The sequence below is a fragment of the Muntiacus reevesi genome, chromosome 9 (assembly GCF_963930625.1).
Source record: "Muntiacus reevesi chromosome 9, mMunRee1.1, whole genome shotgun sequence".
Classification (NCBI taxonomy): Eukaryota; Metazoa; Chordata; class Mammalia; order Artiodactyla; family Cervidae; genus Muntiacus; species Muntiacus reevesi.
This window is the reverse complement of record NC_089257.1, coordinates 56,853,341-56,875,865: the sequence shown is the minus strand read 5'-3', so window position 1 is coordinate 56,875,865 and position 22,525 is coordinate 56,853,341. Positions and strand designations below refer to the sequence as shown.

The 22,525-nt window shown below is 35.3% G+C and overlaps 1 protein-coding gene across 2 annotated transcripts in view; it reads right to left on the bottom strand.

The window, feature by feature from the left end:
- NUCB2 (nucleobindin 2) overlaps positions 1 to 22,525 on the bottom strand; it is a 69,252-nt gene that overhangs the window by 28,368 nt on the left and 18,359 nt on the right. For both annotated transcript variants that reach the window (XM_065944392.1, XM_065944393.1), the window contains exons 3-13: positions 21,817 to 21,960; positions 21,044 to 21,151; positions 17,187 to 17,313; positions 11,556 to 11,659; positions 10,331 to 10,516; positions 9,956 to 10,046; positions 9,325 to 9,383; positions 9,135 to 9,227; positions 7,908 to 7,997; positions 665 to 835; positions 315 to 393 (exon numbers count right to left, since the gene is read on the bottom strand). In XM_065944392.1, the coding sequence (XP_065800464.1) occupies positions 319 to 393; positions 665 to 835; positions 7,908 to 7,997; positions 9,135 to 9,227; positions 9,325 to 9,383; positions 9,956 to 10,046; positions 10,331 to 10,516; positions 11,556 to 11,659; positions 17,187 to 17,313; positions 21,044 to 21,151; positions 21,817 to 21,960 (1,248 nt within the window). In that variant the 3' untranslated portion in view covers positions 315 to 318. The remainder of the gene's footprint in view (positions 1 to 314; positions 394 to 664; positions 836 to 7,907; positions 7,998 to 9,134; positions 9,228 to 9,324; positions 9,384 to 9,955; positions 10,047 to 10,330; positions 10,517 to 11,555; positions 11,660 to 17,186; positions 17,314 to 21,043; positions 21,152 to 21,816; positions 21,961 to 22,525) is intronic.

Sequence of the window (22,525 nt, the reverse complement as noted above, 5' to 3'; positions counted from 1 at the left end):
GCTTAATCACAGATCATAATTTAAAAACATGTTCTCTGATATCAATAATTGATTAGGAAGAATTATGAGTAATATTGAAAAAAATCATTTCACCATGTATATGGCTATCAAATTACATAGCTTTTGAAATGTACTAGTATATAAAGATTCTAGAGGCCTTTTCACTTTTCTATAATACAAATTGTTCTATTACTACACATAAAGAGAAAGTAGCACAGATATTAATGATTTGAAGTTATATTTATAACAAAAGTAAATTTCTATTTATTCCATTTTTTTTAAATTTTCTCAAACAAACAAATAAAATTACATACGTGGCTAGATCTTTGATTCTCCACCAGGTGCTGATGGGGAAATTTGTTGTAATTTTTTTTGTTCCATCTGCTGTACAACCTAGTGAATGGAAAAAGAATGTCTTAAAAGTAAGTATTATTTGATTTTCTGATATGGATGACCTTTGCCAAAGCACAACAAACCAACTAAAAATTGTTGTCCAAAATGAGATATTCACATTTTAAAATTCAGAGTAGTCAACAATGCAGTTTAAAAAATACTAAGATTTAAAATATAACAGCTAATTGAAATATTATAGTACAAAAACAGAGGCATGTAGCAAAGACCCTAGAATCCTGTTTAATGCCACAAGCCTTTTATAAAATACCACCTGATGGTATTCCAGCTTCTGAGCCTCAAGTTGGTCATGCTGACGTTGTAGGTCTTCTTTTTGTTTCTGAAGCTCATCTGCCTTTTTCTTAAGTTTACTTTCTTGTACGGAGATGAGATTTTCATATTCCTTCAGTTCTTCCTCTGTGAAGAACTGTTGGTGGTCCAATGTCTAAAAGACAAAAAAAATGAGAAAAGAATAACCTTAGAAATAAAACAAAAAGCTCTGATTCAGCTTTCAAATTCTATGATTAACAAAGTACAGAAGAATATCTATAGTATTATATCTTTGGGGTAATAAAGAAGGGGAAAAAGAAAATATATACTTATATTTATCTGGGCAAAAAGTATGACAGGAAGGAAAAATCCAGAAACTACTGAGACTGGTTATTGATCCATGAATCAAGGTAAATTGGAAGTGGTCACACAGGAGATGGCAGAAGTGAACATTGACATTTTAGGAATCAGTGAACTAAAATGGACTAGAATGGACAAATTTAATTCAGATGACCATTATATCTACCACTGTGGGCAAGATTTCCTTAGGAAAAAATGGAGTACCCTCTTAGTCAACAAAAGAGTTTGAAATGCAGTACTTGGGTGCAATCTCAAAAACGACAGAATGATCTCTGTTCATTTCCAAGCCAAACCATTCAATATCATAGTAATCCAAGTCTATGCCTCAAGCAGTAATGCTGAAGAACCTGAAGTTGAATGGTTCTGTGAAGACCTACAAAACCTTCTAGAACTAACACCCAAAAAAGATGTCCTTCTCATCACAGGAGACAGGAATGCAAAAGTAGGAAGTCAAGAGATACCTGGAGTAATAGGAAAATTTGGCCTTGGAGTACAAAATGAAGCAGGGCAAAGGCTAACAGAGTTTTGCCAAGAGAATGCACTGGTCATAGCAAACACCCTCTTCCAACAATACAAGAGAAGACTCTACACATGGACATTACCAGATGATCAATACTGAAATCAGATTGATTATATTCCTCAAAGCCAAAGACGGAGAAGCTCTGTACAGTCAGCAAAAACAAGACCGGGAGCTGACTGCCGCTCAGACCATGAACACTTCATTGCAAAATTCAGACTTAAATTGAAGAAAGTAGGGAAAACCACTAGACCATTCAGGTATGACCTAAATCAAATTCCTTACAATTATACAGTGGAAGTGACAAAAAGATTCAAGAGCTTAGATCGCCTGAAAAACTATGGACAGAGGTTCGTGACATTGTAGGAGGAAGGGATCAAGACCATCTCCAAAAAAAGAAATGTAAAAAGGCAAAACGGTTGTCTGAGGAGGCCTTACAAATAGCTGAGAAAAGAAGAGAACCTAAAGGCAAAGGAGAAAAGGAAAGATACACCCATTTGAATGCAGAGTTCCAAAGAATAGCAAGGAGAGGTAAGAAAGCCTTCCTCAGTGATCAGTGCAAAGAAATAGACAAAAACAATAGGATGGGAAAGACTAGAGATTTCTTCAAGAAAATTAGAGATACCAAGGGAACACTTCATGCAAAGATGGGCACAATAAAGGACAGAAATGGTATGGACCTAACAGAAGGAGGAGATATTAAGAAGAGGTGGCAACAATACACGAAAGAACTATACAAAAAAGATCTTCACGACCCAGATAAACACAATGGTGTGATCACTCACCTAGAGCCAGGCATCGTGAAATGCGAAGTCAAGTGGGCCTTAAGAAGCATCACTACAAACAAGGCTAGTGGAGGTGATGGAATTCCAATTGAGCTATTTCAAATCCTAAAAGAGGATGCTGTGAAAGTGTTCCATTCAATATGTCAGCAAATTTGGAAAACTCAGCAGTGGCCACAGGACTGGAAAAGGTCAGTTTTCATTCCAGTTCCAAAGAAAGGCAATGCCAAAGAATGTTCAAACTATCACACAATTGCACTCATCTCACAGGTTAGCAAAGCAATGCTCTAAATTCTCCAAGTGAGGCTTCAACAGTATGTGAACTGTGAAATTCCAGATGTTCAAGCTGGATTTAAAAAAGGCAGAAGAACCAGAGATCAAATTGCCAACATCTGTTGGATTATTGAAAAAGCAAGAGAGTTCCAGAAAAATATCTATTTCTGCTTTATTGACCATGCTTTAGCCTTTGACTGTGTGGATCACAATAAACTGTGGAAAATTCTGAAAGAGATAGAAATACCAGACCAACTTAACTGCCTCCTGAGAAATCTGTATGCAGGTCAAGAAGTTAGAACTGGACATGGAACAACAGATGGGTTCCAAATTGGGAAAGGAGTACGTCAAGACTGTATATTGTCACCCTGCTTATTTAACTTATATGCAGAGTACATCATGTGAAATGCCAGGCTGGATGAAGCACAAGCTGGAATCAAGACTGCCAGGAGAAATAGCAATAACCTCAGATACACAGATGACACCAGCCTTACTGCAGAAAGTGAAGACTAAAGAGCCTCTTGATGAAGTGAAAGAGGAGAGTAAAAAGTTGACTTAAAACTGAACATTCAAAAAACTAAGATCATGGCATCCAGTCCCATCACTTCATGGCAAATAGATGGGGAAACAATGGAAACAGTGACAGACTTTATTTTTGGGGACTCCAAAATCACTGCAAATGGTGACTGCAGCCATGAAATTAAAAGACACTTGCTCCTTGGAAGAAAAACGATGACCAACCTAGACAGCATATTAAAAAGCAGAGACATTGCTTTATGGACAAAGGTCTGTCTAGTCAATGCTATGGTTTTTCCAGTAGTCATGTATGGATGTGAGAATTGGATTATAAAGAAGGCTGAGCACTGAAGAATTGATGCTTTTGAACTGTGGTATTGGAGAAGACTCCTGAGAGTCCCTTGGACTGCAAGGAGATCCAACCAGTCTAATCCTAAAGAAAATCAGTCCTGAACATTCATTGGAAGGACTGATGCTGAAGTTGAAATCCCAATAATTTGGCCACCTGATGCAAAGAACTGACTCATTGGAAAAGAACCTGATGCTGGGAAAGACTGAAGGCAGGTGTAGAAGGGGACAACAGAGGATGAGATCATTGGATGGCATCACCGACTCGATGGACATGAGTTTGAGCAAGCTCCCGGAGCTGGTGATGAACAGGGAAGCCTGGCGTGCTACAGTCCATGGGGTTGCAAAGAGTCGGACACAACTGAGCAACTGAACTGAACTGAACGAGATTGGTTACCTACAGAATAAATAGAGAACTGCGTGGTAAGGACAAAGAAAATATGAGAAAGAAAATCATACTTCTCTGAATAAATGTTTTTGCACAGATGTGATTGCTGGTGATATGTCAATGTTTCACATGCTCAATAAACAAACAAAATCCATAAGGACAGAAAACTTCTCCATATTGAATACAAATAGAAACAAATAAATAATACTTTTATTTTAAGTGAACAAAATACTTCACAGAAGGGGGAGGGGAAAAAAAGAACTAATCCAAGAAACTTGTGATCACAGTATGTGGACTATACCCGCTTAGGCTAGAACAATGACAAAAAATGTAAACAAATATTAAAGTCTGGTTTTTCAGAGATATTGATGAGCAATTCTGAAACTCTTTGTAAATCCTAGGGTTGAAGAAATAAGTAAATATTATTCCCATGAAAAACCTTACAAATATTCCCTTGGTCCTGGTAATACTACATTGAGAATCTATCTTATAAAATAATCTTGAACACAGAAAAACCTAATATAAAAATGTGTTAATAGAGCACTATCTTTTTAAGTAACAATAAAAGACTGGAAATAACCTAAATGTCTAACCCTCAGAAAACAGTTAAGTACCTCCAAAGTTATTAAAACAATGCTTACCAATACTTTTGATATGATGTTGAATGATTCTTTTTTAAGGATTCTGGCAGTGGATTAGACAAGTTACTTTTCATATTACCAAAGGTAAAATAGTAATTTTACATTGGGAAAACCTGGATGACACCACCTTAACCAAATAATCAAAGTTAACCTAGCCAGTTATGGAAATAATCAGCAGCATATGCTTCTTGATATGATGCACTTAGCATCACTTCAGTGATATTCCTACCAAAAGTAGGAATCATAAAGAAACAGCAGACAAATTCAAACTGAGAGTCATTCCACATAATAACTGGTCTGTACTTTTTAGAAATATCAGTTACTTCATGCAAATAGAGGGAGAAAAAATGGGAGGTAGTGACAGATTTCCTCTTCTTGGGCTCTAAAATCACTGCGGATGGTGAATGCAGTCATGAAATCAGAAGACGTTTGCTTCTTGGCAGGAAAGTTATAACAAACCTAGACAGTGTTTTGAAAAGGAGAGACATTACTCCTCTGACAAAGGTCTGTATAGTCGGGCTATGGTCTTCCCAGTGGTCACATACAGCTGTGAGAGCTGGACCATAAAGAAGGCGGAGCGCCAAAGAATTGATGCCTTTGAACTGTGGTGCTGGAGGAGACTCCTGAGAATCCCTTGGACAGCAAGGAGATCAAACTAGTCAATCTTAAGGGAAATCAACCCTGAATACTCATTGGCAGGACTGATGCTGAAGCTGAAACTCCAGTATTTTGGTCATCTGATGGGAACAACTAACTCATTAGAAAAGTCCCTGATGCTTGGAAAGATTGAGGGCAGAAGGAGAAGAGGGTATTGGAGGATGAGATGGCTGGATGGCATCACCAATGCAATGGACATGAACTTGGGCAAACTTCGGGAGATGGTGAGGGACACAGAGGCCTGGCGTGCTGCAGTCCATGGGGTCGCAAAGTTGGACACAACTGGGTGACTGAACAACTTTTTAGAAATATCAATGCTATGAGATACAAAGACTCAGAAACTTCCAGATTCAACGACACTAGAAAGACAGTACAACTAAATCCAATGCATGATCTTGTATTTTCCTTTATAAAGGACAATATAGGGAAAATTAACAAAAATATCAACAAAAGCTAGAGATTAGAGAATAGTATTGCGTATAGCATTGATAATCTTACTGTGATTATATAAGATAAATCTTTGCAGAAAAAACACCCTCAAGTATTTAAGGTTAAAGCAGCAGCATGTGCAACTGTCAAAAAAAAAAGATGTTCGGGAATTCTTTGTTTAGTCTTGCAGCTTTTTTTTTAAATCTGAAATTAAGTCAAAGTGAAAAAGGTATGTAATTATCTATTGATCCAGTTCTCCGGAAGCATTCAAGGGAATTCATGTTCAAATAATCTGAGCATTCTTCTTCTTCACCAATGTCCAGAAATAGTTCAAATGTTAGACAAAAACTTAAAACAAAAAAGAAGCTGATTTATTTAACTTCACACTAAGATGACCAATTGTCCCAATTTGTCAAAGACCATCCAGGTTAAAACAATGAAAAGTTACACATCCTGGGAAACTCCTCAATCCAAGGCAAACCAGGACAGTTGGCCACCTTATTTCAAACTAACTAGAGGTAATTTTATTTTATATAGGAAAAGACAATATTCTCTTTCAGTCTACTTCAGTTGGTACCTCTCAATCATTCTTTTCTTTTTCTCCATTTATTTTTATTAATTGGAGGCTAATTACTTTACAATATTGTAGTGGTTTTTGCCATACATTGATATGAATCAGCCATGGATTTACATGTGTTCCCCATCCTGAACCCTTCTCCCACCTCCCTCCCCATTCCATCCCTCTGGGTCATCCCAATGCACCAGCCCCGAGCACTTGTCTCCTGCATCCAACCTGGCCTGGCGATCTGCTTCACACTTGATAATATACCTGTTTCGATGCTGTTCTCTCAGATCATCCCACCCTTGCCTTCTCCCATAGGGTTCAAAAGTCTGTTCTATACATCTGTGTCTCTTTTTCTGTTTTGCATATAGGGTTATCGTTACCTTCTTTCTAAATTCCATATATATGCATTAGTATACTGTATTGGTGTTTATCTTTCTGGCTTACTTCACTCTGTATAATGGGCTCCAGTTTCATCCATCTCATTAGAACTGATTCAAATGAATTCTTTTTAATGGCTGAGTAATATTCCATGGTGTATATGTACCACAGCTTCCTTATCCATTTGTCTGCTGATGGACATCTAGGTTGCTTCCATGTCCTGGCTATTATAAACAGTGCTGTGATGAACATTGGGGTACACATGTCTCTTTCAGTTCTGGTTTCCTCGGTGTGTATGCCCAGGAGTGGGATTGCTGGGTCATATGGCAGTTCTATTTTCAGTTTTTTAAGAAATCTCCACACTGTTTTCCATAGTGGCTGTACTAGTTTGCATTCCCACCAACAGTGTAAGAGGGTTCCCTTTTCTCCACACCCTCTCCAGCATTTATTGCTTGTAGACTTTTGGATAGCAGCCATGCTGACTGGTGTGTAATGGTACCTCATTGCGTCAACCATTCTTTTCAAGACATGTCTGCACTCACTTATACACAGTAAACTGTGGTATAAATTCAAATACCTTTGGCGGGGAGCAATTTGGCAGCTATGTTTAGAAACTAAAACCTGCTCATAAAACTTGAGAAAAGTTCTATTTCTAGGAGTTAATCTTAGGGAAATCATCACAGATGCCCCAAAATGCATGAACAAATGGATAGTTATCACAATGTTATTTATCACAGTAAAAAAAAAAAAATCAAACATCTAAATCTGGAAGAATGGCTATAAAAATTATGCTATCACACAACTGCATGCTAAGTGGTCATTTTTTAAATCATGGTTTTGAGATGTGGCTTTGCAAATTTTTCATGAAATATCACTAAATTTTACAAAACAGAATTTCACAAAGTCATTTATATAGTATAAAGCCATTTAAAACATATATAGATATGAATTTATGCATATACATAAACTAAAAATGGGACAGACACTATTTATACACTGTATGCTATATATATGCATATACTAAATATACAAAGGATTTCCAAACTTGCATAACACAATGCATAATTTGTGTCTATTTCTGGATGGTACAATTACATGTAACTTTCAATTCACTCTTCAAATGTATCCATATTTTTAATTTTCAAGAATGAGCATTATTTTACACTTAAGTACAATTTTAAAAAGACTTCTCATTACATGCAAACTGATTACTAGTGGAGATCAGCCACAGCTTTTCAAGAAATCGAGTTCATTATTTTATAGTGACATTTTATATGAAAAGTCAAGATGGTAAAACTATCCATGCAAACATAATGGCAAATAAAAGTTAAAAGGGAATAAACTGATATAAATTTCTTGAACCACATATCCTTTTTCAAGTAGGTTCTCTTACCTCCCAGTTATCCGGCTCTAAGAATTCCTTTTTTTCTGTAGCCTTTAGAAATTCCTCTAGTGTCACCAATCGGTCTTTGTTAGTATCAACCTGATTAAAGGAAAATGTATATATAAAATAAAATTACTTTCTCATTTAGACACTAGAAATTCTTCTAATAGATGCTGCTACATAAACATACAGCAATTAGCATTAGCCTAACATCCATAGAAATTGAGGGAGAAAAAAAACAGAACACTCAATATCATACTAGAATCAGAAAATAAGTAACTTTCTCTTCTATATAATTCAAATTTGAAAATACCTGAAATCCCCAAAGATCACCAAGTTTGAGTCTGCTGATATGACTGGTTAGACTAATATTATTTTCCTTCCTCCCTACACCATTTATAACTTCTTTTGAAGCTAAGTGCTTGGGCAACAATCTTCCTAGAAAAAGGACATTTTTAGGCAAGAATAAAGGAGTTTAAGTTAAATGCTCACAGCAATTTTTTCCTAAAAACAAACAACTAACTAAATCAAAGGTAAAGTTGACAACCTTTCCAAATCCTTCTCAGTGGCTCTTATAGACTATGGCAAATTCAGTTACAAAATTGAACTCTATGATGGCCAAAGAAATTCATTTGTTATGTAAGATGCCAGCACTCAACAGAAATCCCAATTTACCACGAATAGCTCAAATATCAGGTGAAAATCACTGAAGCAAAGCAGTGGGCTCGAGGAATTCCCTGGTGGTCTAGCAGTTAGGACTCTACACTTTCACTGCCAACAGTCTGGGTTCAAGCATGCTCAGGGAACTAAGATCCCACAAGCTAATCACACAAGCTATGCAGCACAGACAAAAACAGAAACCGTGGGCTGAAGTTATCCTGTCTATGATAGCTCTTTCAGAGTTTTTAGCTTAATAACATGAACAAGAAATAAATATTTGTTGTTATAAACCATTAATTGAGTTTTTAATTTCTCAGCAAAAATTAATTTTTTACTTCTAAAGAATGTTGTATAGCATTCTTCTATATACAGAGCATCTTAATCTTTTAAAACATTTTAAAGTAGTTACAAAATAATTTTATTTACCCTAAGGGAATCTATTGAGTGTTAAGAATCAAAAATGCAAAATACAATTATATATATCTATTCTATATATTTGTTTTCCATTTAACAATAAGATTTATTGCAAGAACTTGAATAATCTACAGAAGTAACAGGTAAACATTTCAAACATACCTCATTCATTACATGTTCCCTCATTCTAAGCCTTTCTTCCTCCATTTCTACCATATCATCCTCTTCATTTTTGGGGTCATATACTTTCTCCAACTAAAAGGAAAATTTTAAAACCAACATAAAAGAAAGGAAGATAATAGAAGGGAAAAAGAGAGAGCAAAGCCACTGAATACTTAATGAACTCATTTACCTCTTTAGTAAATAGGGCTTCTAATTCTTGTTCATCTAGGAAGCCATCACTATTGACATCTAAAGTTTAAAAGTTACAAATGCAAAAACTGATTTTAATGCCTTAGAAAATAGATAATTAAAGTACAACTAATTACAAGTGGTTTGCAAAAATATTACTTACATAAAGCATCAACATGCTACAGAAAAAGGTTTCTTTCTTTTTATGAAGCCTCCGAGCAGTCCAACTGATAACAATTCACTACTTACTCATAATTCACCATAGTTATTGAGAAAAATACATGTTAACAAATTTTTCCCAAAATATAAAGCAATGTGCTTTAAGACTATATTTTAATATCACAGCCTAGTCTATTAGATGCAACCTAGCTAGTCACTTAACAGAGAAACTTGCAGTAAGTCATATAATGATTCAAAAATAAAAGCAAGTATAAAGACAGCTACTGAACTAAAATATTTTATACTGCAGACCAGTAATAAAGACTATTATATTACCCTTGAGGAAAAACTCTAAATATTTACTATCAATAGGACTCAATTAGGAAAGTTTAGCAGAAATGAATTAAGACTAAAGCATCTATTATTTTTCAAATAGATGATATAAATATTAATATTTGAATCAACTCTGTTACCATGTAATTTGAAAAATGTCTTGGGGTCGAAGTCATTAGGATCCAATCCATCAGCCTCTTCCCACACTTCTTTAAGCTGATCTTTGCTTCCCTGTGAATCAATTTTAAAAAAACACATAAACTGTAATCCATATATAGAGACTCAAATGCAAAATTGAAAAACTATGAAAAATTAACTCAAGATTTTAAGAACTAATAACATGATAAAATTCTACTATCTGGCACAAAGAAGTATCTTCATTTAATTATGATTTTATATATATTTTGTTTTAATTAATTTTTTATTTTTAATTGAAGGATAATTGCTTTACAATAGTGTGTTGGTTTCTGCCATACATCAACATGATCAGCCATAGGTAAAGTCACAGTCCTTACTGGATGATTAATTTTAGGGTGATTTTCATGTTTTTTCTTCATTTCTGCAAATTTAGATTCTTCTTCTTTTCTCTTTTCTTCACTCAGTGTTTTTAAGTATTCTCTCCTTTCATGTTCCTTCATCATTTCATATTTTTTAAATTCTTCATGCCGAGCCTTATCATAGTGTTCCAGATCACTTGTAGCCTATAAAGCAGTATTTAAATTAAATAAGAAGATGTGATTGAAAATATAAATAAAAGTTTTCTTCCATATAGCATACTCTCTAACAGAAGGTAGTATAGGAGGGCTAAAACATACTCAACTTTCGTTTTAAATTCTACCCTTCTAACTTGGTCATTATTCTCAGAGATGGGCTTTCCAGGTGGCTCAGTGGTAAAGAATCCGTCTGCCGATGTAGGAGATGCAGGTTCATGCTCTGTGTCGGGAAGATCCCTTGGAGAAGAAAATGGCAACCTACTCCAGTATTCTTGCCTGAGAAATCTCATGGACAGAGGAGCCTGGAGGGCTACAGTCCATGGGCTCAAAAAGGAGTTGGACATGACTTAGTAACTAAATCAATTAACACTATCAGAGGTGTAGGCATTCAAAGAAGCTAAAAGTTCAAAGCTAGTTTCAACCTTAGGAAGTTCTGCATAAGCAAGTAATATATAAATTTATTTTAAAAAGAAGAAAAAGGAAGAGACTGTATCAAATCTGTATCATATAGAGAACTAGAATGGTTTCTAACAACTTAACTAAACATAAGAATACCCAGACTAGAACATCTAGTCTGCTAACTCCATACAGTACAACGCAGGAGGTCTATGAACTGCTATCTAAAATTCCTGAGGCCAGATGTGTTTCAGAATCTTCAAGATTTTAGAAAAGATATATGGCATATATGCAATATTATGTAACACCCATGAAGAGCATAATCAAATAGATTAGTACTTCTTTATCAAAATCTATGAGTACTCATATTAAGTAAGCTAAGAAAAAAACTATAAACAGCCTTACTAGAATTCAAGCCAGGTTTCCATTTTTATAGTATTTTGGATTTGGGAATTGTTGGCAAGGGATTACAGATCTGTATGTCTACATTGTACTAATAAGAGTTACACTATCTCCCTTTAAAGATATTCTAGAGAGTATACAAAAGTTATACTACCACTTCACGGAATTTGTCAAATTACAAAATCTCAAAGCTACAACAAAAACAATATATTTTGACAATTATTCTCACCGCTTTGATTAGCATATCTAAATCTGTAGATTCAAACTTGTCAGGATTCAGGTGGTTTAGATGATCAAATTGTTTTAGAAGAGCATGGTGGTCTATACCTGTATCTGAAAGAAAATGAGAAAACTGTAAACAATAAGTTACTAGAAGCTAGAATAATTAATTAATATAAATGATTCATAAGAATAAAGATTCATATTTTATAAGAAAGCTCAACATTTTAGATTAAAGGTTAATTTTTTTAAGAATATTGTACAAATTGGGAAAAAAAGAATATTGTACACATTGTTATTCTAGGCAAAGATAATATCATTGAATCTGGAATGGAATACAATTTAATGTGTGCATTTTAATGTTATTTCAAGAAAGACTAGTTGACTACCAGTGTAACTTATGGTAAAAACTTTTTTCTTCTTTTTAATTTATTTTTTATTGAAGGATAATTGCTTTATAGAATTTTGTTGTTTTCTGTCAAACTTCAACATGAATCAGCCATAGGTATACATATATTTCCTCCCTTTTGAAACTCCCTCCCATCTCCCTCCCCATCCCACCCCTCTAGGTTGATACAGAGCCCCTGTTTGAGTTTCCTGAGCCAGACAGCACATTCCCATTCGCTATCTATTTTACATATGGTAATATAAGTTTCCATGTTACTCTTTCCATACATCTCACCCTCTCCTCCCCTCTCCCCATGTCCCAAATATCCATCAACAGGGTTCTGGTATATAAATTATGATATATATATATAATGGAAATATATGCAGCTGCTAAAAAAAAAAAAAGATGGTCTCTGCATATTAATACAGAAAGCTCTCCAAAATATATTATTAAAGGAAAAATACACAGCACAAAATGCATATTGCATGTATGTTTTGCATAAAAAGAGAGGAAAAATGAGAACTTTTATTTGTATTTGCTTATATATGAGTAAAGAAACTCAGGAAGGATGGTATTAGGGGGCAGTGCAAACCAATAATGTACAAAACCATCCAGGAACTTTCTTATACTCTCTTGTTTTAAACCATATGAATCTATTGCCTACTTTAAAAATTATACATACACCTCCCCCACAGTTCAGCTGGTAAAGAATCCACCCACGATGCAGGAGACCTGGGTTCAATCCCTGGGTTGGGAAGATCCCCTGGAGAAGGGAAAGGCTACCCATTCAAGTATTTGGGCCTGGAGAACTCCATGGCCTGTATAGTCCATGGGGTCGTAAAGAGTCAGAAACGACTGAGCGAACTTCACTTTCAAATTAAGAAACATTAAGCTCTTCTTCAAATTATCAGAAATTTTAACTCATAAATTGTGAATCAAGGAGAAAATATTCATAACTTTTCTAAGGATGTAAGACAGTTTACTTTAGATAATGAAATCTAGCCCCTGTCTTGGAATAAAGAAAACATTGCCAAGATTAAGGAGATGTTGCTGCTGCTGCTGCTAAGTCGCTTCAGTCGTGTCCAACTCTGTGCGACCCCATAGACGGCAGCCCACCAGGCTCCCCCGTCCCTGGGATTCTTCAGGCAAGAACACTGGAGTGGGTTACCATTTCCTTCTCCAATGCATGGAAGTGAAAAGTGAAAGTGAAGTCGCTCAGTCGTGTCCGACTCCTAGTGACTCCACGGACCGCAGCCTACCGAACTCCTCCGACCATGGGATTTTCCAGGCAAGAGTACTGGAGTGGGTTGCCATTGCCTTCTCCGAGATTAAGGACGATGGAAGTTGTCTAAATGCAAAGAAATCTCAAACCACTTTAGGCCTGGCTTCAAGGACAGAATTGCCCTGTGTGTCTGACTACATGAAGTAGGATGGTATGAGTTAGTTTACCTCTCATTGATGTCCTTGGTTTCAGGATAATGAGTATTTGGTACTTGTTTTCTAAGTCTATTCACCAGCAAAGAGTTTACCCTCTACACTGAAGTGAAGTGAAGAAGTGAAGTGAAGAAGTGAAGTGAAGAAGTGAAGTGAAGAAGTGAAGTCGCTCAGTCATGTCCGACTCTTTGTGACCCCAGGGACTGTAGCCTACCAGGCTCCTCTGTCCATAGGATTTTCCAGGCAAAAGTATTGGAGTCGGTTGCCATTTCCTTCCCCAGAGGATCTTCCCAACCCAGGCATCGAACCTTGGTCTCCTGCATTGTAGGAAGATGCTTTACCATCTGAGCCACAAGGGGTCCCCAACCTCCAGGACTAATGCCTGATGATCTGAGGTAGAATGAATGAATGAATGAAAGTCGCTCAGTTATGTCTGACTCTTTGCAACCCCATGGACTATACAGCCCATGGAATTCTCTAGGCCAGAATACTGGAGTGGGTAGCCTTTTCCTTCTCCAGGGATCTAAGGTGGAGGCAATGTAATAATAATAGAAATATAGTATACATTAAATGTAAAGCACTTGATTCATCCTGACACCATCCCCATCACCATCAGTTCATGGAAAAATTGTCTTCCGTGAAACTGGTCCTTGGTACCAAAAAGTTTGGGGACCACTGCTCTACACAATTTCTCCAATATGATCCATTGACCAGAGGTACATGTTTAAAATGCATATTACTTATCTCCAGGATCAGCATATATAGAGGTGAGATTCAGTAATTTGTATTTTTAAACTAGCTCCCCAGGTGATTTTTATGCAACTGGAGTTTAAAAACTGATATTCTGCCCTTAGTAAATATTCAGATATTTATTGATGACAATGAACCACCCAGATAACCAACCTATACAGGCATATTATAAGGATACAGGAGCCAACTTGAAGGGTATCTCACTTGCCAAATCTGGCCCCTGGGTTTTGATTCATAATTAGAAAGGCCATTCCAAGACAATAAAGGAATTCGCTTATGCTGTCAGCTTTGCTTTTATGGTTTTATTTTCTACACTGAAATCCTTGATTTACATAAGCACTTATCCTGATATATATGAGATATAAATCTAACTGTACCTTTTTCCAAATGGCTATCCAACTCTATTAAGACCACTCATTTTTTTAAATCTTTATCTAATAATGAGATACCACCTTTAATGCAAACTAAATTCTATATGTATTTAATTTTATTTCTGGAATTTTTATTTTGTTTCACTGGTCCTTCTACTTACATGACAAAATCATAGAGTTCTAATGTCTGATGTTCAGTGATATGTTTTGATATCTAGTATATCAAGTCCTTCTTCTTTGTTCTTTCTAAGAGGCATATTGCTCTTCTTGCTTATTTCCCTTTTCATATGAATTTTAAAATTAACTTGGCCAGTACCAAGGGAAAAATGTACATCTTTTTTATTTGGATCATGTTAAATTTATAAATTAACCTAGGAAGAATTGACATGTTTATAATGCTGAGTTTTGTATCAGAAAAATGCTATGTCTTCCTTGTTTTTTCAAATCTACTTTTGTGTCCTTCAGGAACATTTTCAAGTTTTTAGCTGTAAGTCTTTCACATCTCTTAACAGGTTTATTTTGGGTATTTTATTTTTGTTGGTATTGTGAATAGTCTTCTCTTCCATTACATCTCCTAACTGGCCGTTCTTTGCACATATGAAAAAACACTGATTTCTATATATTGTTTGTGTGCATGCTAAATTGTTTCAGTCTGATCTGGCTCTTTGAGACCCTATGGACCATAGCCCACCAGGCTTCTCTGTTCATGGGATTCTCCAGGCAAGAATACTGGAGTGGATGCATGAGACAAGTGCTCAGGCCTGGTGCACTGGGAAGACCCAGAGGAATCGGGTGGAGAGGGAGGTGGGAGGGGGGATCGGGATGGGGAATACATGTAAATCCATGGCTGATTCACGTCAATGTATGACAAAAAACACTACAATATTGTAATTAGCCTCCAACTAATAAAAATAAATTAAAAAAAAAAAGAATACTGGAGTGGGTTGTCATTCCCTCCTCCAGGGTATCTTCCCTAAAGATACCCTGGGATTAAATTCGTGTCTCTTATATCTCCTGCATTGGCAGGAGGGTTCTTTACCACTAGCACCACCTGGGATGCCCTCTGTATATTGTTTACCTTGCTGAATATTCCTGTTGTATATACTAAGTTTTTCAGACAATTACATTGAGTTTTCCAAGCACCTATTATCTGAAAACAGAGATGATTTTATTGCCTACTTTCCATTTACTTCACCTCCAATTTTTTCATTTGTATAATTGCTTTGATTAATACCTCCAATACAATATTAATTAGTAGTGGTGACATAGTGAGCATCATTATTTTGTTTCTAATTTTAGTTAAAATACATATTTGTGTTTCTCCAATAAGTATGTGTAGCTGAGCAGGACATATATGATCATGTTACAGAAATATCTATTGATTACTATTTTATTATTTTTAAAAAATTAATTAGGTGTGTTAATTCCTGTCAAATGCCTTTTCTGAATATATGGAGGTGATCATATGAACTTTCTTTGAGATACCTTCACATTTCAAAAACTCTGCTTCTTAGCTACATAATCTCCTCATAGTCTAAAATTAGAATATGAGAGGATAAATAGGCAGAGCCAGAGGAGTTTTAGAGCAGTGAAACTACTCTGTATGATACTATAATGGTAGACACATGTCATTATAAATTTACCTGGACCTATAAACCAAGAGTGAAATATAAACTATAGATTTGGGGGTATCATGATATGTCAGTGTAGGTTCATCAGTTGTTGGGAGATGTTGGTATTGGGGTAGGCTGTGAACGTTTGGGGACAGGGGGTATATGGGAAATATCTGTACCTTCCCCTCAATCTTACTATGAACCTTATATTGTACCAAAAATAAATATCTCAATTTAAAAAAAAATTGAGGGGAATTCCCTAGTGGTCCAGTGTTTTAGAGTCCACACTTTCAATGCCGGGAGCCCAAGTTTGATCCTTGGTCAGGGAACTAGATCCTGCATGCCACAGTGAAGTTCAAAGATACCCCCATGCCACAACTAAGACCAGGCACAGCCAAAGAAATGCATAAATAGATAAATATAATTTTTTAAAAAATACAAATTTGAAAGATTTATTCCAATTCATTATTTGTCCTTTGACTCTGTAAGTTCTTTTGTCACCAAAAAATTTTTTCTTCCTGTATCTACACATATAATAATTTATAATATTAGATTTCCTAAAAAGTTAATCTTGCATTCCTAAAATAAATCCACTTGCTATGACAGAGTATTCTTTTAACATCCAGTTATTTTGGGTTTGGCATCAATACACGATAAGAGTGTGGAAGTTTCCTTCTTCATTTGTGCTCTGGAATACTTTAAATAGCACTGACAATCTGCTCTCTAATGGTTTAGTGGAATTGCCTTTGGCATTGTCTGAACGTGGTGTTTTTGTGGAGCTAGCTCTGACAATTTTTATATTTCATCTATGAAAATTGTTCTAATTAGTTTCTCTCCCCTACTTTCTTTTGGTCTTCTTTGATGTTATTTTTCCTCTTTAAAGCAATGGCTTAATTCATTACTTTTCAATCTTCCTTTTTTGATATAATTATTTAAGGGCAATCATTCTGATTTTTGAATGACATTTTGAAAATTAAGAGAAGCCAAATCAACTCTAATATTAAATTTTGACTAAAGGAACATGGTCTGTAAACTGACCTCAAAACCAAATATTGGAATTTTCAGACCTTTTCTTTAGCACTTACCTTGAAAAGAATCTAATTTAGCTTTAATCAGCATTCTTAACCTTGCCACTTCTTGCCTTTTCAGTTCATCAAGTTTTGTCCTCACATGGTGACTTACTAAATCCAGTTCTTTGCTTAGCCTCCCACTCTGTTAACAAAAATGAAAAATTAATGTTATCTATAATATTACATTTTTAGATAAGATACAATATATCTAAAATAGGGTTATGATAAAGTAGTGATAAATACTCTGATTGAGATAAATTTGATATTACAAACATTTCTTTCAGAAGAAATTCAGTTTGTAACTCTAAATTAAGACATCTAACAGCCATAATTAAAGCAAAAACAAGAAACTCAAAAAGTAACTTAAATTGTAAAATGGTGCAGCCACTTTGGAAAACAATTTGACAATTTCTCAAAAAGTTAAACACTGAGTTACCATATGATCCTACCAATCCATTGCTAGATATATACCGAAAGAGTAGAAACACATGTTCACATAAAGTCTTAAATATGAATGTTCACAGCAGCATTTTTCACACTAGCCAAAAAAGTAGAAATAACCCAAATGCCCATCAACTGATGAATTGATAAAATATGGAATATATCAATATATGCTACAATATGCTGAACGTTGAAACCACTATGCTAAGTCAAAGAAGCCAAGCACAAAAGGCCAAATTTTGTATAATTCCACTCATATGAAATGCACAGAACAGGCAAAACCACAGAGATAGAAAGTAGATTAATGTTGGCCAGGGGCTGAGGAGAGGAAAGGGAGAGAGACTGCTTGGTGGTTACAGGGTTTCATGTTAGAGGAAATAAAATTGTTCTAAAATTAGATAGTAGTGATGGATATATAACTCTGTACATATATGAAAACCACTGCATTGTACACTTTAAAGGGGCAAATTTTATGGTATATTAATTATATTTCGATAAAGCTTTTTTAAGTAACATGGCTTCCTTAAGCTTTAGTCATTCCATATATAAAAAACTTATCAAAATTCATCTTTTTTAGGTTGTCTCCTTTGATTACTTAGATGAATAGATACATGCTTCAAATTTTAAGAGGTGAAATAGTTGGTGGTTTACTTTCTCTTGTTTATAAATGCATTTGCAATCATAAACTGCAAGTCTAGCTAGCAATCAGGCACACAAACCCTTCAGGCTTGAGTCAAGGGGGCCTGCTGAGGAAGGGAAGGGAAAGAAACTCCACAAGGGACACCAAGAATGTTCAGAGTGGGGAAAGGAGAGCCAAGAGAATAGTCTGTTACAGAAGCAAAAAGAGCAGTATATTTCAAGGGGAGATGGTCACTATTATTGATAAAACAATAGTTGTCAAGCAGAAGCACCAACATCACTTGGGAACACCAGATCCGCAGGCCCTAGACTTACTGAATCATAAAGTTGGGAGGTGGGGTCCAGAAATCCGTTTTAACAATTCAAAATTTTGAGAACCACTGAGATAAAATAAAGGAGTCCAGTAAGAAGAGGAATAGAATGTGTTCACTAGATCTGGCAATTAAGAAGTCATGACATCCTTCACAAAAGTACACTCGGGGAAGTGGCAAAGGCAATGCCATGATCCTCCCAGTTAGCAATGTTTGGTAAGGGAAGAAATGTAGTATGAGGCTCCTTTCAAAATGCTTACCTGAAAAGGAAAGGACAACTTCTGACTTTTTTCTCCAGTTTTTCCTGAGAAAAGAGGAACTGCCTAGCTGTTTGAAATGATTCTGTGGGGTTGGGTTTTGTTGTCTAGTTTTATTCATTTCTTTTTCATTAAATAACTGTTTAACTTACTCCATTTTTTTCTCCCCGCCTCCCCAATCCAACCCCATAAAGAAAAGGAATTGACCATGAAAGGAAGGCAGTTATAAAAGTATTCCCATACCAAATAAGCCAAGCTAGCTGCCTTTTTTCCCCTGGTTATTTCTATATAGTAACTCCCATTATCCACATTTTTGTTGGCCCTCAAATAATGCTCTTAGTCCTAACTGAAGTACTGTAGATAAGAGAAACTGAAAGGTCTCTATTAGATATCATTCATCCCAGGAAGTTAGTTCCATAGCTCAAATAAAGTTTTCAAGGAAACACAAGATTATTCAGGGGGTTGTGGGTATTATCTAAGTGAAATAAGTCAGGCAGAGAAAGAAAAATGCTTCCTGACATATGTGGAATCTAAAAAAACAGAACAAACCAACTAAACCAAATGAAAAACAGACACACACATGCAGAGAACAAATTGGTGGTTGCCAGAGTGGAGGGAGGTTGGGGAATGGGTTAAGGGGATCAAGAGGTACAAACTCCCAGATGTAAAATAAATAAGCCATGGGGATGTAATACACTACATGGGGTGTGCAGTCAATAATATTGTATTAATTTTGTGAAGTGATAGATGGTTACTAGACCCATATTTCCCAAAGTATACAAATGTCAAATCACTATGTCCTAAACATTAAACTAATATAATACCATATGTCAAATATATGTCAATTTTTTTAAAAAAATGAAATGCTAAAATAAAATAAAGATAATTCAAGGGAATTATTGGCATAAGGCTGCTACCATTCTCCCAGAAAAGTTCACAGCTTCCAAGAGGAAAGCTGTGAACTAAAAGCTACACACAGGCTCTGATAGTAGCCACAACCTTATGCAGTCAGACTTTCAAAAGGGGCCCAGACCAGGGACAGAAACTAAAATAAGAAGGATGCTTGATCCAGAATGTTTCCTTCAAATGAAGTTCTCTAGTTCTGATTCTAGAAACAGCTGAGATAATTTTTTAGGAAAGTTAAAAACAGATAAGAATAATATAAGCAAACCAATAAAACTATCTTGAGAGATATAACTGAAAGCTTAAAATTAAATCATTGGATTTTTTTTTCTTTTTTTTTTTACTTCTGACTCTAAGATAAACCAAATTAAATGGATTCAATACCCTTCAAGGATGGGCTTCCCTGGTGGCTCAGATGGTAAAGAATCTCCCTCAAGGCAAGAGACCCGAGTTCAAGCCCTGGGTCAGGAAGATGCCCTGAAGAAGGAAATGGCAACCCACTCCAGTACTCTTGCTTGGAGAATCCCATGGACAGAGGAGTCTGGTGGGCTACTGTCCAAGGGGTCACAAAGAGTCGGACACGACTGGGAGACTACACTTTCACTTTCACCTTTCAAGGATGGGCTTTGAAAGAATCTCTCATGTCAGATCTTGTTTTTGCAACCTCTTTTCTTTATAATGAGTACTAAGGAGAGGTCTAGGACTAAGATAATGTCTAATAAATGGGGTTCTTAGGACAGATGCTAATTAAACCTCCCCTATTAAGATAAGGTATGGGCCATTACATCCTCTATTAATCTGGATCTGATTAAACACCAGAACTAAACTAACTCTAAACATTTGAATAGCTTCCTGCTGGCCTCCCATCGTGTTTCAAGTCTCTTACCATGATGTACAAGACCCTCTATCATCTAGCCCATGATTCCTTCCAACCTCATCTTTAGGCCAATCATGGCCTCCACTTCCCAGGCTAGCTTCCAGAAACATTTGCTACTTCCAGGTTCCTATATATCTCCTGCACTTTGGCCTGGGATGTCTCCCAGTCTTTCTCCTTTTCTCAGCCACATCTTTAAGCAATAGACATAATCTCTAGGAAGAAATATGACCCACCTTCCCCCACTGAATTAGGTGTCCAATCTTATAGCTCCAAAATACATTATACACTTGTCACATATTCATTGTAGTAATCTTTTTCTCGGTATTAGTCTCCCTTGAGGGTTCTTTAAGGGCTGCGAATGAGACTCATCTTTGTAATCCCAATACTTAGCTCAGTGTCTGACATGCTTAAATATTTGTCAAACAATTATTTAATTACATTTACCTTTATTTCCTCTATGTCTGCTTTCTGGAGCTTTTCTCTGAAATGACTATCTGTTTCCAGCACATCAATCACTTGCTTGAGGTATTCATCATAATAAAGTCCAGTATCCTTCAAATTAAGAAACAAACAATAACTCTTCTGAAAGTTTTTCCTTCCCTGTATCTAAAGATCTCAATCCTAAAAAACAAACAAAAAAACAAATGTCTAGAAAAATGGTACTGAGACAAACCTACTTTGACAGTTTGGGCAAAGTTAAAAAACTCTATTTCTCAAATAAAGAACATTGTATCAGAACCAATATCATGTTTTACTCCTATGTAAAAGCCAATTTTCTATATCGCTTAGACAATGTAGACTTAACCAATAATATTAAAATTATTGAGTTTACCCCATTGTCACCTGTCTCCTTCATTGTTATCTGTCTCTTCTCTGAATAAAATACAATGTTTTTTGGCTGGTTATCTCCATCTTGGAAATATATTATGGTTAATATATGGTTAATAACCATGATATATATGGTTAATAACCATAATATATATGGTTAATATATATTCTCTTATATACTATCTAATATACTAACTAGATATATATATATAACATAACTACATTAAATAAATTCTGTCTAATATTAAACAACAACATATACTTATTCATTATACATTTTACTACTTTTTGAAAAATAGTTCCTAAATTTCCAATTTTATAAGTAAAAAATCTTAGCAATATTTTAGTTAAAATTCTTCCCACCAGGTTATCTTTGTCGTTTCACTTACTGGTGGTTCTATCTTTGCACTGTCCACAGGCTGAGCAGATTTTACTTTTGTCTTGTCTATGTCTATAGGCACAGCTTCAAGAGTAGTAAGTGCGCACATAAGCAAGAGAAAACAACATTGTGGAAGGATGGTCCTCCACTTCATCTGAAATGAAGGCAAAATTATATTAAGGTTCTGAAAAAACATTTTCAAACTATATATATATACCACATTACCACATTAGTACCACATTAATAATACCACAATTAATAATATAATATATTTGATTTTAGGGAGCTTAATTCCAGGAATTCCAGAATTCTAGGAAAGGGGTTAAGAATAGATTATAACATCAAAAAAAATGTTTAAAGTATATCACTAAAGAAAATCAGGAAAAAATGCTTTTCAGCTAAGAATAAACAGACAAGTAAACAAAATTTTGAAGTTTAAACTGTTTATATAAGAAAACATTTGGTTATATAAGAAAACATTTGGTTAATTTAAAAAGCTTCAAATAAAGGTGGTAATGAGGGACTCAATTTTTTAAAAAATAAATAGCCCAAGTTTAAGAAAGGGAGAAGGGAAAACTATATATATATTTTTTCTCAATTAAAATACTAAAGAGAAAATTACTTCTGGATATGATATTTAAATTAGCTTTGATCTAATTTTGAAAGTAATTTGCTCTATGAACATAAATTGATTTAAAAAGACAAATAACTGGCTGAAA